The 18347-nt window shown below is 34.1% G+C and overlaps 1 protein-coding gene across 1 annotated transcript in view; it reads left to right on the top strand.

Moving 5' to 3' along the window:
• The window catches only part of KHDRBS2 (KH RNA binding domain containing, signal transduction associated 2), a 575928-nt gene that overhangs the window by 98129 nt on the left and 459452 nt on the right, over window positions 1-18347 (top strand). Inside the window, exon 2 of the mRNA XM_034990634.1 lies at window positions 5819-5946. Coding sequence (XP_034846525.1) covers window positions 5819-5946 — 128 coding nt within the window. The remainder of the gene's footprint in view (window positions 1-5818; window positions 5947-18347) is intronic.

Raw genomic sequence — 18347 nt, 5'->3', positions numbered from 1 at the left:
ATTAGGACTTGGCTTGAAGCAGTTTTTCCCTCTCAGGAAGGGACTTAAAGAAAGACATGTTTGTTCTCTAAGATCCTGGAGTGCTTTTGCTACTATAGCACTGCCAGCTTTTTCTTGCGCGTTGTATAGTCTCCATCGTTTAGCTTTTTCCATGGTTTACTTCACAATCACTCATCCTTTGGCGCTTGTGTAGTCTTGTCCCAGTTTTATGTTTTTCTTTCTTTTTTTTCTTTTCAGATCACCGAGAATTCTACATTATAGTTCATCTCTTCTTTTGAGGATAAATACTTGCTCGAAATTTCTGTGTTCTAGGACTCTTGGGGCCATCTAAATTTTCCTTTTTCATTTTTCCACAATCTACCTCACAGGACCCAGTAGAGTTCCTACTATTTTCAGTGTTTTCAGAAGCCCACTTTTTATATAGGGTTCTTGTAGATCATCTGGATTATGGGAATATTTTCAGAGTTTAGTTTTTTTTTTCTTTTATTATCCCAGGCATTCGTCTTTTAAAAGAAAGAGAAAGTAATATCAAAGTAAAAGACTGGCTCTGCCATCTGGACGTTTTTAAAAGTGGTATTAAACACTAAACAACATTTTGAGAATAAGGAAATGAAATTGCAGAAATTCTGCAAAGAAATTATAATTGAAGCACAACTAATCAGAATAGACAGGCATAGCTAAAGAAGTTTTCTAAAGAAAATTCATAGTATTAAATACTTCTATCAGTAAAAATATTAAAAAAATAAATGAATTAAATATGCAAATTCAAAAGTTTTAAAAAATAAAATAAACCAAGAAAAAGCACAATTAAGAAATTATATGCCCAAAGAAAATGAGGGAGAAGTGAGGCAAAAGCAGAACTAAAAATGCCCTTCAAAATATCTTCTTACCTGAAATCTACAAAAATCACTAACCAATATGAAGGAAGATGCAAATAAGAAGAAGGAATCTTGTGTTTGTGAATTGGAAGACAATATTGATAAGATGTCCATAATACCCTAAGAAATCTACAGATTCAGGGCAATCCCTATTATATCCTAAAGACATTTTTTTTTGCAGAAATAGAAAAAAAATTCCAAAACGTATATGGAATCTCAAGAGACTCCAAATAGCCAAAATAATTTTGAAAGAGAAAGACAAAGTTGGAAGCTTCACACATCCTGTTTTCAAAATATGACATTATAAAAAATTATATATTATGTATAATACATTATATACCACATCTTCTTTTTCCGTTCATCAGCCAAAGGACATTTGGGCTATTTTCATAATTTCATAATTTGGCTATTGTAGATAATGCTGCTATAAATATCAGCGTGCATGTATCCCTTTGAATTAGTATTTTTGTATTCTTTGGGTAAATACCTAGTAGTGCAATTGTAGGGTACTTCTATTTTTAACTTTTTAAGGAATCTCCATACTGTTTTCCAGAGTGGTTGCACCAGTTTACATCCCCACCAACAGTGTAAGAAATAAACAAGGAGAGAGGCAAACCAAGAAACAGACTCTTAACTATAGAGAACAAACTGATGGTTACCAGAGGCGACATGGGTTTCCAACCCATGGGTTAAATAGGTGATGGGGATTAAGGAGTGTGCTTCTGATGAGCACTGGGTATTGGATGGAAGTATTGAATCACTGTATTGACACCTGAAACTAATACTGCAGTGTATGTTAACTAACTGGAATTTAAATAAAAACTTAAAAAACAACCCCCCCCCCAAAAAACCCCAAACATATATATAATATATGATATATTACATATATCATATATCATATATATGGTATATTGCATATATCATATATATGTATATGTATATATGTAATATATATAATATATAACACATATATATATAATACAATGCAACAGTAATGATGACAGTGTGGTACTGGCATAAAGACAGAAATATAGACCACTGACACAAAAATAGGGCCCAGAAATTACCCTTGTGTATATGGTCAAATATTCTTCAACAAGGGTGCCAAAAACACAAAGGGGAAAGGACAGTCTCTTCAAAAAAAGTGTTGGAAAAACTGGATCTCCACATGCAAAAGAATGAAGTTGGAGTCTTGTCTTATACCATACATATAACCTAACTCAAAATGGATTACAGACCTAAAACTATAAAACATCTAGACGGAAACATAAGAGAAAAGCTTCAGGACATCAGATTTGTCAGTGATTTCTTGGATATGGCACCAAAGGCACAGGCAACGAAAGTAGAAATAAATAGGGATTATATCAAACTGAGAAACTTCTGCTCATCGAAAAAAACAATCAGCAGAGTGAAAAGGCAACCTATGAAATGGGAGAAAATATTCACAAATCATATATCTAATCATTGTGCAAAATATATAGTGAAATTCCACAACTCAACAACAATAAAACACATAACCCAATTAAAAATGGGCAGAGAACTTAAATAGATAATACCACATAAAAGAAATACAGATGGTCAACAAGCATATGAAATGATGCTCAAGAGAAATTAAAATAAAAACCACAATGAGGTATCACCTCACATCCATTAGGTGGCCACTATCAAAAGAACAGAAAATATCAAGTGTTGGCAAGGATGCAGAGTAATCGGAACTCTTAGGCACTCTTGTTGGGATTATAAAATGCAGTCATTACAGAAAACAGTATGGAGGTTTCTCAAAATATTAAAATGGAATTGCCATATGATCCAACAACCCCACTTCTGGGTATATATCCAAAATAATTCAAAGAAAGATCTCAAAGTGATACTTCCACACCCATGTTCATCAAAGCATTATTCACAATAGCTAAGAGGAGGAAGCAACTCAGCTGTCCATTGATGGATGAATGGATAAAGAAAATGTGGTATATATCTACAATGGAATGTTTAAAGACTTTAAAAAGAGGGAAATCCTGACACATGCTACAACGTAGCTAAACCTTGAGGACATTATGCTAAGTGAAATAAGCCAGTCATAAAAGAGCAAATACTATGCTATTCTACTCATGTGAAGTATCTAAAGCGGTCAAGCATAGAAACAGATAGTGAAAAGCTGGTTGCCAAGGCCTGTGGGAAGGGGATGGAAAATGAGTGTTTAATGGGTCTAGAATTTCAGCTTTGCAAGATGAAAAAATTTAGTATTTTCTGTTCTCCTTTCACATTTTATCTGTTAATAGCCATATTCATTCAAGAATTCTTCTTAGCATTCCTTGTCTTATTTTTCGTGTCTCTCTCCATAGTACTAAATTTATGAGATTACAACAGAATTAACTTTTGGTCATGGGTGTATTCCCTTGTAACCACTGGGATTTAACATAAGCCTGCCTTAATATAGAATATGTTTTCCCAATAATATGGAAGCTAAATTTAAAGAGAGACCATATAAACAAGTATAAAACATCGTTCAACTCCTCTACACAAAACTGTTTAGTTACTGCTAGATGACAATGGGTGCCTTTAAATTTTTATGGGTACCTGTATTGTCTAAACATTCCACAATGAACATGCATTAATTATGAAACAAAGAAGTATTTTAAACTAAAATTAGAAAGGAAAGGTGTTGTATACATTGTTTTCTCTGGTTTTAAAATTGGCAAATTTGGCTCATACCATTCTTATACTATGCAGTTGACAAATGCAGTTACTGAGCTATTAGTCATGTAGATATGTCAAGAAAGACAAGATAACTCCCTGAAAGAATCAGAAGGGCAAAAGATATATCAACATTTTTTAAAGGAAAGTATAGAAATGAGCAGAAAAAGCAGTGGAAATGGTATTTTATTCAGCTCCATTTCTTGATGGAAAATTTATTGGAATAAATCATTGATTGATCAAATTGCAAACATCTAAAAATGCCAAGGGTAGTAGTAGTTTTGTAGAGAACAAATAATGTTAGACAAATTCAATTTATTTTATGACAGTGACAAGGGGGAAACCATACATTTAATAGATTGGGTATTGAGTTGGTTTCTTCAGGGTGTCCCACATTACATCAGCAAGCTAGGAAGTATGGTATTAGATAGGTGCATGTACCCAGAGGGCAGTGATCAGAAGTTCACTGTCAGTATCAGAAGATAGAATGGATATTCTTTCTTTGAAGTTGTCAGAGTTCTGTATCTAATAATTATATAAGGGATTGAAAAGCCTGGATAGCAAATGCTTCTTGGTTGAAAAAGATAGTCAGTTAAAATGGCTTGTTAATAATCTGGAGTGGAAAAGTAAGAATCTGATGCCATCATTCTAAGTAGAAATTATAGATAGACATATTACATATAGCTTCTTTTCAACCAGCACAGTTTAAGATAATCATTGTTAGGAAATTACAGCATATACCTGGAAAAAGTGATTGTAAATGACTTTGTGCAAACTATGAAGTATAGCATTCATTCCATTATCTGAGTAAGCAATGTAATGTTACTTCAAAAAGTTTTTTTAACAATTCCACATGAGCCAAATAAACAATATGCTAAAAGATTTGCATCCGAATGTTACAGTGATTTTACATAAGGTATGTGAAATCATTTTGGAAAAGATGCTAATTACAAATAAAACAACAAAGAACAAAGCTGTTAGATGCAATACAGTATTCTTTTTACCTCCAGAAGTAGTCAGATCTTTATAAAATAATTGTTTCAAAATGCAATATAAATTAGTATGAATTGAGAATTTCCATACTTAATAGGTATCATCACCTTTCCTTTACTCCAAAACTACAGAAACAAAATGTTCTTGTTCTGTCTCTAACAAAACTAAAAAACATATCTTAATAGCTTTATTTATTCTTTACCCCCACACATAAATATGCATGTACATATATGTTCATTTTCTAATTATTTATTTTTCCCATCAGAATATAGATTCCATAAAAGCAGAGACATTTTCTTGTCTTCTGTTTTATCTGTGGTACCCATAGTAGAGGTTTAAGAATCTTTGTGGAATAAACTAATTTTAAAAAGAAAGAATAGATAAATATTGTACATTTGCTCAAAAATATCCATTTTGGGAATAGTCTCATAAGGCAAAAGTAGTGATTCTTTTTAAACATGGACAGATAGTTTCATAATGATGAATATGAATGATAACATTTACAGATTTAATCCTTTAAAAGACTTTGCCGTGACCCCCTTTTTAATTACCTTTAAGTTTTGTGACAATATAAAATAACATGTTATTTATCTTTGCTATCCTATTTGATAATAGATGATTACTATTTTCCATTATTTTTTGTAAGAATAATTCTGAGTAAAAATGAAACATAACCTTAAAATATATTTTTTCTATTTATTGTCCCTGGGAAAGTTATGTTAATTTAGATATTTTAAATTGCTAAAGGGCATATTCTTCCTTGTGTTTTGTTTGAAGATGCTAAAAATTAAGTTGGAACTTCCAACAAAGTTCCGTGTGACTTTCATGGAAGACAGTCACATCTTCAATGGTAACTTTTTAGTTTTAGTTGACAGAGGTGATCTTTTTTTTTTTAAGATTTTATTTATTTATCCGTCAGAGAGAGAGCAAGCGAGAGAACACAAGCAGGGGGAGCAGCAGAGGGAGAGAGAGAAGTCCCACTGAGCAAGGAGCCTGACACGGGGCTTGATCCCAAGACCCTGGGATCATGACCTGAGCCAAAGGTAGATGCTTAACTGACTGAGCCACCCAGACGTCCCCACAGAGGTCACCTTAACCTGTGGGTAGCAGCATGCACATAGCTATTAACAGGTGTTTCAATTCTATCAAGGGTTTTCAAAATCTTTTTTAAGAAGGCGAGTAATAAGAACAATCATATTTATGACTTCTCATTTTGCTTATTGTTTTTTTTCTTGCGATTTTTTTTTTTTCAGAAATTGAAAAATTTCAAGGTTCTGATGGAAAAAAGGAAGATGAAGAAAAGAAATATCTTGATGTCATCAGCAACAAAAACATAAAGCTCTCAGAAAGGGTATTGATTCCTGTCAAGCAATATCCAAAGGTACTGCAATATATGCTCTGTTTTCATAGAATTAAGAAAAAAAATGATAAAAATTAGACTTGATGAATGTTTATTCATTGTCTTTCATGAAATATTTAAAACTTCATTATATTAGTATACACATATATATGACACTGATCTAGAGGAAAGAGAAGTCTTTGAAAGTACAATAATTGAGAACAATTTTCAACCAAAGACCATAGCACTTTTATTCAGTGAATATGGGAAGCATGATTAGATATTTTAATTATTTATTTAACATGTAAATGGTTCAACATTTGTCCAAATATACATACTCACTTGATTATGTTTTGTTTCCTGTTATAATGTATATTCCTATTATAAAAAAGAGTAGACTTAATGATACTAAATATACAGCATTAGCCAATCCACAGGAAATTATTATAACCAGGAAAGTCTTCTAGTCTTTATTAGACCCTTAGACTATAACCTCTAGTCTCCTGAGGTCAGGGTTCATTTATAAAAATAATTACCATACTGTTCTCTTGAGAGTACTTTTTCACTAGACATTTTCTTATCATATGAGATTTGTATCACCAGAATCATGACATAGCATTCAATGGCATGGTTTCATCACTTATATTCATAAATTCCAGTGGGTAAAAGGACTTCCTTTTTTTTAATAAATTAAGTATGCTAACAATGGAAACTCAGATTCAAGCTGGTAATTTACTTTCTGAAGAGTAAATCTAAACAAGGACCATGTAATTATCCTAATAATAAAGATTACAGACATAAATGCTGTAGTTTTTACCAATTGTCTTCTAATATGATAAATTTTAGTAAATATTATTAAGTGGAATGTTGTGTTTATAATTATTTCAAACAGGAATAAATTGTTGCAGCCCACCAAACCAGAAAATTTAACTTTCAGATGAGGTTTTTGGACATGCAAGTGTTTTGTTTTTTGTGGGTTTTTTTTTTAGCTAGATTTACTCTATTACAAGAAAGGTGCATTCAATAGATATATATTTTACAATTAAATTTTTTCAGACTTATTCCTTAATCATGTTTTTATGAATATCAAATTAGGCAAAGAAATGTACATAAAAATGTTTACTTAGTAATGAAATGTGGTGGAAATGTGGGTATGAAGAAAAATGTCTTTTTTTAAAGGAATTTGATTAATCCATAATGAAGTACAAGATTCTCTCTGAATCATTTATTTAAATATTATATAACTTGATACTGTTTCTCAGAATAACACTTGTCCATTCTCTGGATATGGGAAAGCCAGTGACAGACTCAGTATCTCCTTCTCAATAACATGCAGCTCTGTATCTCTGACCAAATCAGGTTAGTAAGATATAAAAGGCATTTCAAGTCCTGGTGGCTTTTCAAGTGGCAGCATGAGCGATTTTATACTGAAGATTGCAATAGTCTATATCTGATGCGTGATGATAAATATTGAAACAAGACTACTGTATATATAGTGTCTAATTTTTGTGTGAGATTTAATTTCATAATTTGCAGGAAGATGACCAAACAACAAAACTGCCTATTTGTATTGAAGCAGACCTTATCTCACTAGCAAATTATTGTACCTCCTAGAATTTTTAGAATCGCAGAATGTTTACGGTGGGACTAATTTTCAAAATCATAGAATGTATAAAACTTTTATTTTCCAAATGAGGTAACTGGGAAATTATGAATTACTCAAAGACATATCTTTGTTGCAGATGGAGCTATTTAGCGAGGTTGCTGTTATTGTAGATTCACTTTTTTGGGAGCCATTACATTTTTAACTTGACTGATAATGCTCACATTTTTATATTACTTGTTCATGTAAAATATGGAAGAATGTGAGGAATGAGAGCTCCTAATGATTAGTACTTTTATGGAATATTATCAAGTAACAATTTATGCCTTAGAAAATTTGCCATTTTTAATTGATGAATAGAATGCTAAATCACTTTAAATTATTTTTAAAGGGATGTGCATTTCATACATCCAGTTATCACAATGAGAGAAGTCTTAGAGCCCTTTTACCGAAAAAGGTACTGAGAAACAGAACAGAACAGAATCATATATCAAGTTGACCTACATTTGTTTTCATTTGCTTTTGTAGTATAACAAATTAAAACCAACATTCTGAAAGCTGGATTTTGTTTCAAAAGTGGTGATTCCCTCCTGCTGAGTGATTATTGCCCACCTCTCACAAAAAGATCAGTGGGGTTAAGGTGACAGTCACTGCACTTGAGCCATATTGGATGTACATTTGGGAGCTGTAAAGTATGTGGTGTGGTGTGGTACTAGGAATGGCTGAGCGGAGCACAACAGTTTTTATGGATTTAAAGTTTAATCTTTTATAATAAAAAGCGATTTATCCCTCAGGGGGTACATTGTAGAAAGACCTACTTTTCACAGCTTCCCTCAGAGCCATCTCTCCCCTTGATGTCTGCTGTCTGTTTGGTCCGGTAGTTAGTGTGGGTGATGACACAGTCTCCTCCAGCAACGGGCGATAAAGAACTATGGGACTTCTGGAGGAAGTGACCTGATCCTGACTTTACTACGTGACCTTTTTGGGTAGATTTGATTTCAATTAGTCTCCAATATCAAGTTAATTTGCCGACTTAATTGAGTAACACAAGGGATTGAAAGACGTTTAAGATTTTGAATTATGGAAAATATAAAAATCCTGTTCATACATGTTAAGAATGATTTATTTAGCTCTCGTGCTTTATGTTTAATCACTTATTTGGGGGGAAACATCATATTATCAAATTATTATAATGAACAGCTTTTCTTACTTGTTTTTCATATTTTTGTTTGCAACAAGATTAGTCAGGAAATAGACTATAGACATCTATTGTTTGCACTGACAGATGTTTCAGAATCAGTGCAATTATTTCTTGGTAGTCTAGTCTCCAAGGAGGCAACCTGTGACAGTATGTTCCTCTTTAATCCTAAGAGATTCATGCAGAAGATCCTGGAGAGATTCATGCACAAAATTCACTGTTGTTAACATGAACTCTTTCTCCCTAAATCCATACCTACTATATTTCATAGTCTAATACACAGTTATTTTTTTAAAATTTTAACATCTCCAACTGGTATGCATATTCTAATCAGGATCATTTTACAGTCCCTGTCGGGCAAGCAGTGGTCATAACTCATAACAAGTTGTCTGTAAACTTGGCCCACGTAAACTTGGCCATGCCTTCTTGTATCCAGTTGTTTACTGTGTTGGAAAAATGGGAATTGAGTTTCGTCGCTGTTCAGAATGTCTTCAAAGAGGGGCACCTGAGTGGCTTGGTCATTTAGCATCTGCCTTCGGCTCAGGTCATGATCCCAGGGTCCTGGGATCAAGCCCCACATCGGGCTCCCTGCTCGGCGGGAAGCCGGCTTCTCCCTCTGCTGCTCCCCCTGCTTGTGTTCCCTCTCTTGATGTCTCTGTCAAATAAATGAATAAAATCTTTTAAATAAATAAAATAAAATAAAATGTCTTCAAAGATTGCATTAGGTTTAGCGTTGACATGCAAAGCTATTATATATCCAAGAAAAGAATAGAACCGTAGCTTGGGGTATCAGTTTGGTATTAGTGAAGACAATATTCATCATTGGAAGTAAGAAAAATAGCATGATTTCTTGGTCCTCCACCAACAAGTGCCTTAGAGGACCTAAAAAACAAAGATACATATAAGTGGCTACAGCTGTATTTTGTTACTGCTAGACATGCAGAAGGACCGTGCCTCACAAGGGTGGGCAAATTGAGAGGGCCATGGCCGGATGGGAAGGCGCCGCCTGCACTCGCAGGAGATCTGCTGGTTGCTTGCGACTATATCTATTTGGCCACCTGGGCAATCCAACCTCTCAATGCCTTTTAAAACTGTCTTTTGATGTTGCCTTCAGAATCCTCTGAAATGCATCAGACCTTGCCTTCAATTAAATTTGCCTCGAGGCCCACTTTTTATTTCTCAACTTGAGTTATTGCCAACTTTTTAAAGCAGTAGATCGCCAGGAGTGTAAATCGGCCCCAAATTTGGCCCCTTTTAAGATCAAACGCAGCTACGTTCCCCAGTGCTGCTTTTCAAATCAATTCCTTATGTAGATTAATGCAGAAAATGAAAGTTCCAAAATATGCTCAAAAGCACCACACTTGCCCTATATTTCGGTTACTCTGCTCTGTCCCAGAGAGAGGGGCTGCCTTTGTGCCTGGCTGGAACCAGTCTCTAAAACCTGGCATGTCTTCTCACAGAGCTTGTTTCTTTCTCTCTATTCCAAAAGATGAAAACCCAAAGCCAAATTCTCGTTGAGTGTTATTTTTTTCTAACTTTCTAAGTAATTATCAGATCACTTAAGAAGAGGTAATAGAGACCCAGAGTTACTAACTGTGGAAACTATGACCGTATTTCAAAGCCAGTATCACCTCCTAAAATCTTGGAAACACCTCCCAATTTTTCTAAGCAATGTGGTTTTCCAAAAGCCACTCAGTAGCTTACATCTTAAACCTGTTTTATCTTTACCAGAGACTATTGCATAGCGTTGCTTTTTACTTTTCTAAAGGAAATGGAAGAGAGGATTTGATCGGGCTTTGTGATTTCAATTTCATTCATATCAGTTTCCTAGTCTCTCACCTGTGAATGTAAATCTCAGTTGGAAAATAACATGACACTCAGAGTCACATTTTTTCTATGAAAAAGAAAAACATTCCAAAATACTATGGACTGCATTCTCTCCAGTAGAATGGCACCTGAAATAACTATGTTTTCTGGCAAAATTTAGAAATTTGTGGTGATATTGTCTAGTCCTCGTCTTTCCCAATAACTCTTTTGTTGTAACTAATGCACATCCCATGTATTTCAATATTATTTTCCATTTGGTACTTAAATTTTTTTTTGTCTCCATGTAACACTGACCCATGTGTTCCTAATTCTGAATTATGTTCTTCTCTCCACATCCTTTTTAATGGGCTCAGCACAACCTCACAAAATATGTCCTCATACTTCTCAAAATAATCTCTCCTTTCTATGTCTAGATCTCTTAGCGGATCTTCAGTCTATTTTAATCTGTTGTTTCCTTTCTGCCAGGTTATTTCACATTTACCCTCAACTGGAAAAACTGTAAACTACTTCAAAAGGATGATTAAAATGCAAGTGCCTTTTGAAATGTGTCCAAATCTATATCCTTACTCAGGGGTTCCTTGAGCGTGAAAAGATCTTCCACCTCACATCCCTTTCTATAATCTGACCATTCTTCATTCGCTTACTTATTCATTTATTTGTTTAATTCGGCGAGCCTTCAGTGAGTTTCTCTGCACCTGTAGAACATAGATAGCTCTTCTTCATTTCTTTTGTTGTTGCAGTAGAAGTGACTTCTTATATGGATAGATCTTTTAAAAGACTAGAGAAGAGAGATCACTTAAAATCAAGAGGCGCTACATTAACAGTCTAATGGATTCCCATATTGTCATTGACTCTGAAGGACTTACTGACATATGGAAGCAAGTGAATTTGATATAAATTCAAACACTGTATATATTGAGATTCGCAGAAAAACAAGCTTTCTCTGGAAAGGATACAGGAAGTAAAAATTAATGCACCCCACCCCCCGCCACCAAACATCTAGATAAGGGATTACTGTTACTTGCACTACTAAGTTAGAACCTGACTATAAGAACTTTTTGAAAGAAATTTAGATCCATGCAGAAAAATTGTGACTTTTATTTGCTTTCTCAAATTTAAGTGATTGTTAAATTTATGTAATACATTTAGATTTCTACCATTTTATAAGTAATTTCCTTAAAAATATATGGATTTCACAAGGATATCACAACAAATAAAACATTACAAGAATTCAGTTTGAATATCAGTGCAAGAGCTTTAAAACATTACCAAATGTTGTATGCCAATGTTCATAGCATCATTATTCACAATAGCTGAGAAGCAGAAACAACCCAAATATCCTCAACAGATAAATGGATAAACAAAATGTGGTGTGTGTGTGTGTACAATAGAATATTCAACCTTAAAGAGCAATGAAATTCAGATACCTATTATAACATGGATGAACACTGAAAATATGCTAAGTAAAATAATCCAGACACAAAAGGACAAATATTGTATGATTCCACTTATATGAAGGTACTTAGAACTAGCAAATTCATACACATGGAAAATGGAATAGGGGTTACCAGGAGCTGTGGAGAGGGGAAAATGAAGAGTTACTGTTTAGTGGATACAAAATTTGTCTTTGGGATGATGAAAAAAGTTCTGGAAATGGATGTGGTGATGGTTGCACAACATTGTGAATGTACTTAATGCCACTGAATTGCTCATTTAAAAATAGTTAAGATAGTAAATTTTATGTTATATAAATGTATCACAAAAAAATAATGTCACAAAAATACTAGCAAATGTATTTAAATGGCACATTACAAGCAGAATAAATTACACTCAAATGTATTTTATTTCAGGGATGTAAGACTGGTTGAGTACTTAAACATACTCTTAAAAATTTACTGAATTTTAAAATAGGGTCAAGCAGTTATTTGATAAAATAGATTTCTCATTCCTCATGAAATAAACATGGACATATATTCTATAATAAGTATATATTTGTAATCAGAGTGAAGAAATCCTTTATATAATAAATATTGGAAAAATAACTAGTGACACATTTAGGGGCAAAAGAAAAGAAAGATTAAATCCCTAGCTCATCTTTTCCACCAACATAAATCTCAACTGGTCTAAGATTAAATGCAAAAAAAAAGTAGAATATATTATGGGAAATATATTTAATGGAGGGAAGGCATTTCTAAGAAAGATGGAAAAATACTAAAGCCATAAGTAAACAATTAAAATATTTTATGACATAAAACTTCTGTACAAGCAAAAATGCTAATGATGATTACCAAAATTAAAGGTCACAATTAAAATGCCAAACTGGTATAACTATTTGAGAAATATTTGAGAAACACACGACAGAAAGTTCATTTTCTTTATATGTAAGGGAGTCAATTTTTCTAATTGCACAAGAAGTTGATGATATCAACAGATAGCTATCACACATGTACTGTTTACTTGAAATGTTTCTGTTTTCTATCAGACTGACAAGTTTGATTATAACCAAAAATGATGTTAGGGTATGGAGAAAAAAACACTCCATAACCTGTTGCTCAGAGCATTGAGATTCAGCCATTTGGGGAAGCAATTTTGCAAAATCAATGAAAAGCACAAAGGCAAAGACTGTCGGAAGCAGTTGGGTATCTAGCAGTTTATTTAATAATTATATATTTGCAAACATATATACTGTTAAGTGAAAGTATAAAAGATGATAGTTTATTCCTATTTAGTATAAAAGGAATATATTTATGTTTATATTTGTATACATATACATAAGATGATAGATTCTTTTTTTTTTTTTTTAAGATTTTTATTTATTTATTTGCGAGAGAGAGAATGAGAGACAGAGAGCACAAGAGGGAGGAGGGTCAGGGAGAAGCAGACTCCCCGCTGAGCAGGGAGCCCGATGCGGGACTCGATCCCGGGACTCCAGGATCATGACCTGAGCCGAAGGCAGTCACTTAACTGACTGAGCCACCCAGGCGCCCCAAGATGATAGATTCTAAGTAAAAGGAAGGAGGCCCTTTTTTTATTGCAGGCTCTTTGTGCTGTTTGAATTAGTGTTAATATGTTATTTTCCTAATAAAGATATTTAAAAAATAGTTTGGGCTAATGGCAACATATTAAAATAGAAATAATTAGTTCTGATTAGAATTTTTTCCTAGAACAGAGGAGCAAATGATAAAAACTAAGGATTATTGACATTTTTTTAATAAATCAAACACTTTATTTTGTAGTTTTTACATATATTAACTCATTTCATTATCATAAAAATTCTAATAATTCATTCCTTCCCATCTTATAGACAAGGAAACTGAGTCTCAGAGGAACTCATTTGCCAAAATCACATTACTAAGAAATGACCAATTCAGGATTCATATCCAGCTGCTCTAATTTCACAGCTTCTTGTGAAATTAGAGTGTTTCAATTAGGGGCGCCTGGATGACTCAATCGGTTAAGCATCTGCCTTTGGCTCAGGTCCTGATCCCAGGGTCCTGGGATCGAGCCCCACATCGGGCTCCTGGCTCAGCAGGGGGTCTGCTTTTCCCTGTCCCTCTGCCTGCCCCTCCCCCTGCTTGTGCTCTTGCTATCTCTCTGTCAAATAAATAAGTAATGATACAAAAAATTCTTAAGAAAAGAATATATTTCAATTATGATAATGTAAGCAAATGACATCTTAAAACATTCAGTAGAAAATTTGACTCCAAACATGACTCCTCAAAATTTATTATCTTCAAAACCAAATAAAATTTTGTGTTAATGAAAAAATCATACACTTCTTTTTCTGGTTTATCAGTAAGTATGTTGCTTAAATGAGGAATGTGTTCTAGAACTCAAGTTTGCAGGAACAGCTAACTTTAAAACATGAAAATAGTCCTTAAATCTGGGACCTCCCACTTAGAGAATTAAGGTTTTTTTAAGAACCCAGTGCATATCAAACACTGAGCAAAGCACAGTGAACTATTTTATTCCTTCAAGAATACTGTAAGAGTTCTGAAGAAGAGACCAAGGTTTAAAAATATTTAAGGAGCTTTCGTAAAGCCACACAATGTATTAGTGATAGTGTTAACATTGAAATTCAGGTGTGTTTGTACCACAGCCTCTCTTCTTTGCATCAAACCATTGTTATGATTCATTTTTTTTATATGAAGAGGCATTGAGATTACTCTGGACACAGACTGCTTAGATTGCAAAGGCCCACAGATGGAAAAGCAAATGTATTTCTCCTCTGGTGTTAAGCGAGGCAGAAATAATAGATTCATTAGTTGGAGTGTATCTCATAGGTCGTATGGTCTAATCTTCTACCCAATTAGGAATCATTTCTAGTATCTGTGATACTCATCAGCCTGTCTCTGAATACCTCTAGTGATTAAAAAGAAAGTTCAATATATTATAAAACAGCTGGATCTAATAATGAATAGATGTTGCTGTTCGAATTTTTCTTCCTCATTGAGATAATGATTTTAATCCTTGTAAGTTGCTATTAGTCCTGGTTCTGCCTTCTGCATCATAAAAAATCTCTCTTAAAACACTTGAATCATGGTCTTAATTGAAGTATCACTGACATATTGTCTTCATTTGGCTTCTAGGCACCAGATTTATTTTTATTTCCTGTAAAAAACTGGTTTCATTCATTCACAACCTCCTGTGCTGCTTTTTTCTCTTCCACAACTTAACCTGGGAGTTTCCCAGGGATTTGCCATGGCGCTCTTCTTTATGTACATTCACACTCCCTTGGTCATCTCACCTATGACATGGCTTTATGTACCGTATAAACTGACGATCCAGCCAAGACCTCTCTTCAAGACTTAGATATATGGAGCCACCTACTTGACATCACCATGTGGATGTCTAGACATCTCATATTCAACCGATATTCTTCTGACCCCACGTGTCTCACTGGTTGGCAGTACCATCCTTTTATTTGGTCAGATCAGAAATTGTGGACACCTCTTTGACTCCTTTCTTATTCCCACACATCCTATCCAACCTGTCAGGCAAATCTGGGAGTCTTATCTTCAAAATACATCAAGAATCAAATAGCTCTCACCACCTCCACTGTTACTTCCCTGGTCTAAGTCATCATTTCTCTTACCTGGATTACTCTGACGGTCTCAGTCTCTATGCTTCTACAAGTTCCTTCATCTATCCCTATGCAAGTACTCACAATCCCTTTACCCTTCTCTAGTTTTTCTTTTTTCCATAGCAGGTATCACCTTCTAATGGATTTTGTAATTTACTTGTTATTTTTATGGTTTCTCTACATTAGTATGTAAACTGGAAAAAATGCCAAGGAGACTTGGCATTTCTCTATCAGTCATGTATCCCTATCACATAGAGCAATGCCTATCACATAGTTAGGTGGTTTATAAATAATTGGTGAATGAATATAGTATAACTACATAGCCTCTTTTCTAAGACACTCTCTCTGGAGGAAGTACAACCGACCCAGAACAAAGATCTCCCTATTCTCACCTCTTGCCTCTTCTTACAGAATTTTCAGGGGACCTGTCACATTCGTAGGAGTGACATCAGTTTCTCTCAAGGAGACCCCAGTATTGCTGTCTTCCCTAAAGCCCCAATGCTGCTCTAATCTTGCCAGAGAGAACCCGAGTACAAGAAGAAAGCAATAACTGAAAATTTTACTCAGTTCTAATGCCTAGGTAATCGGTTACTTAACCAAATTTTCTAATTAAATTAAAGGTTAACTCAAAAATTACTTTCAAGTCATTTCTGAATATCATGTTACAGTTTTATTATTTAATTATCCATTTTAGTAAGTGCAGTATATTGAACATCATTTGACCTTTTACAAAAGAGCCTACAAGGCTTCCACATCATAATTCTGAATATTAATTCCAGTTCATTCATTCATTCAGGAGATATTTATTGGATCTATATGGCAGTCACTTGGTATTTGACTCGTAAATGTGAAAATTAAAAAGATGCTTTCATGGGTCTCAAGATGTCCTGTAGTAGATTTAAACAATTGTCCCAATATGGCTTTGTACTGGGATAGATTCTGAAGCTTTGGGATTGTGTTAGTTTAAATATAAACCTGAAGTCAGATTGTCTTTAACAGTTTCCTTTAAACTTAAGAGACTGAGGCATGAAAAGGAGGCAAAGATATAGGGAAAATAGGCATTATTTGAAAAAAAATGTAGGTAAGAGAAAGAGGGAGAGGGTATTATTTGGGATGTAGGGTTGAGAGGAACAGAGGGGTAAGATGAGGGGAATGTTTATTTTTCTGTCAAGTCCTCTCAATAGAGAAACTTTATATGGAGGTTTTTGCAACCTGGTAATTTTTAGGTCTGGCCTCTTTGTTTCTGGAAAGAAATCTGTAAGAATATATTAAGATGTAGAGTTTTTGAGAGGCTAAAGAGAGCTGTGAAGAGGCAGTATATGTACTGGAAAAATAACAGAATTTTGGACCAGATAGACCTAAGTGTGAATCACAGCTCCACCTTCATTCAACTATGACAGTGGAAAGTTCCATAAACACCTTCGTCCTCAGTGTTTTTCAGCTGCAACATGAGTATAATAATACGCCATGAAGTTTCACCCAGGATGCATGAAAATATATCTGTATATTTGGCTTGCATCAGCACACGGTGTAAACTTGCACAAGTATCATCACTAAGTAAAAATTAGTTTCTTCTCTTTTTTTTTTCCCACTTAATAACAGTGTTTTTGGTGGGGAAGCACCTAGTCTGTATCCAGCTCTGTGTGTGTGTGATAAAACAGATAAATTGGAATTATTTCCCTAAGAGTTCTATAATACTATTCCTGAAAGGGCAACATTAAGGCATTAATAAAAATAGGGAGAAAGTGGATGAAAAGGGATAACGATTAAATTGGGGGTAGTAAAAGTTTTATTTGTTGGGGCGCCTGGGTGGCTCAGTCGGTTAAGCGGCTGCCTTCGGCTCAGGTCATGATCCCAGGGTCCCCGGGATCGAGCCCCGCATCGGGCTCCCTGCTCAGCGGGGAGCCTGCCTCTCCCTCTCCCTCTGCCTGCCTCTCTGCCTACCTGTTCTCTCTATCTCTCTGTCAAATAAATAAATAAAATCTTTAAAAAAAAAAAAAGTTTTATTTGTTGACTACTATGTATCAAGCAATTTTATCTGTGATTTATAGTATTGCCTGATTTAATCCACTTAATATCTCTGTGGAATATGTACTATTTAGAGAAAGAAATTGAGGCACAGATAATTAAACTGTTTAAAGTCACATAGACATTTAATAATTAATTAAGAGTGAAGAAGAGAAGAAAACTTATGCATCAATGTTATCTTGAATAGCTACAATGTTTATTTACAAACTAAATTTCATCCTTATTTCTTTAAATAGAACTGTAAAGCATTGCTCACATATAGTCTCTACCTCCTTGTTCATATGTTTGGAATTTGAGATTTAAATTTGTGAACTGTCATAGATTGACATTCATTCATTAAAAATGAATATTCTGCATATAATATTAAATCATGAGGTTTATATAAACCATATTGCTATTATTGAATTTTTACATATTAAATCTATGACTCATTATTGTATACCAGTTTGTGTTAAAACATGAGTACATACTCTGAGAGTGTATTTTGTTTACTTCCTATGTTCCCATCTTAAGACACATCTCTTAGAGGCAGAAATTAATGCGGCTGCTAGTTTATTTTTAATTACATGTACTAACTAAGTGAGAATGAAGTGTTTTGTGTTTCATTTAGTTGGATATCTGTTAGGTAGTTCTAGAACTAACCAACAAATATTGAAGTTTCACAGAATTCTTCATTATCACTTGTGCCAATAGTAACTTTGCTT

The sequence above is a fragment of the Mirounga leonina genome, unplaced genomic scaffold (genome assembly GCF_011800145.1).
Source record: "Mirounga leonina isolate KUSES-001 unplaced genomic scaffold, KU_Mleo_1.0 Mir_53, whole genome shotgun sequence".
Lineage (NCBI taxonomy): Eukaryota > Metazoa > Chordata > Mammalia > Carnivora > Phocidae > Mirounga > Mirounga leonina.
Note: the sequence above shows the minus strand (reverse complement) of the source record. Positions and strands in the feature narration are given on the sequence as shown.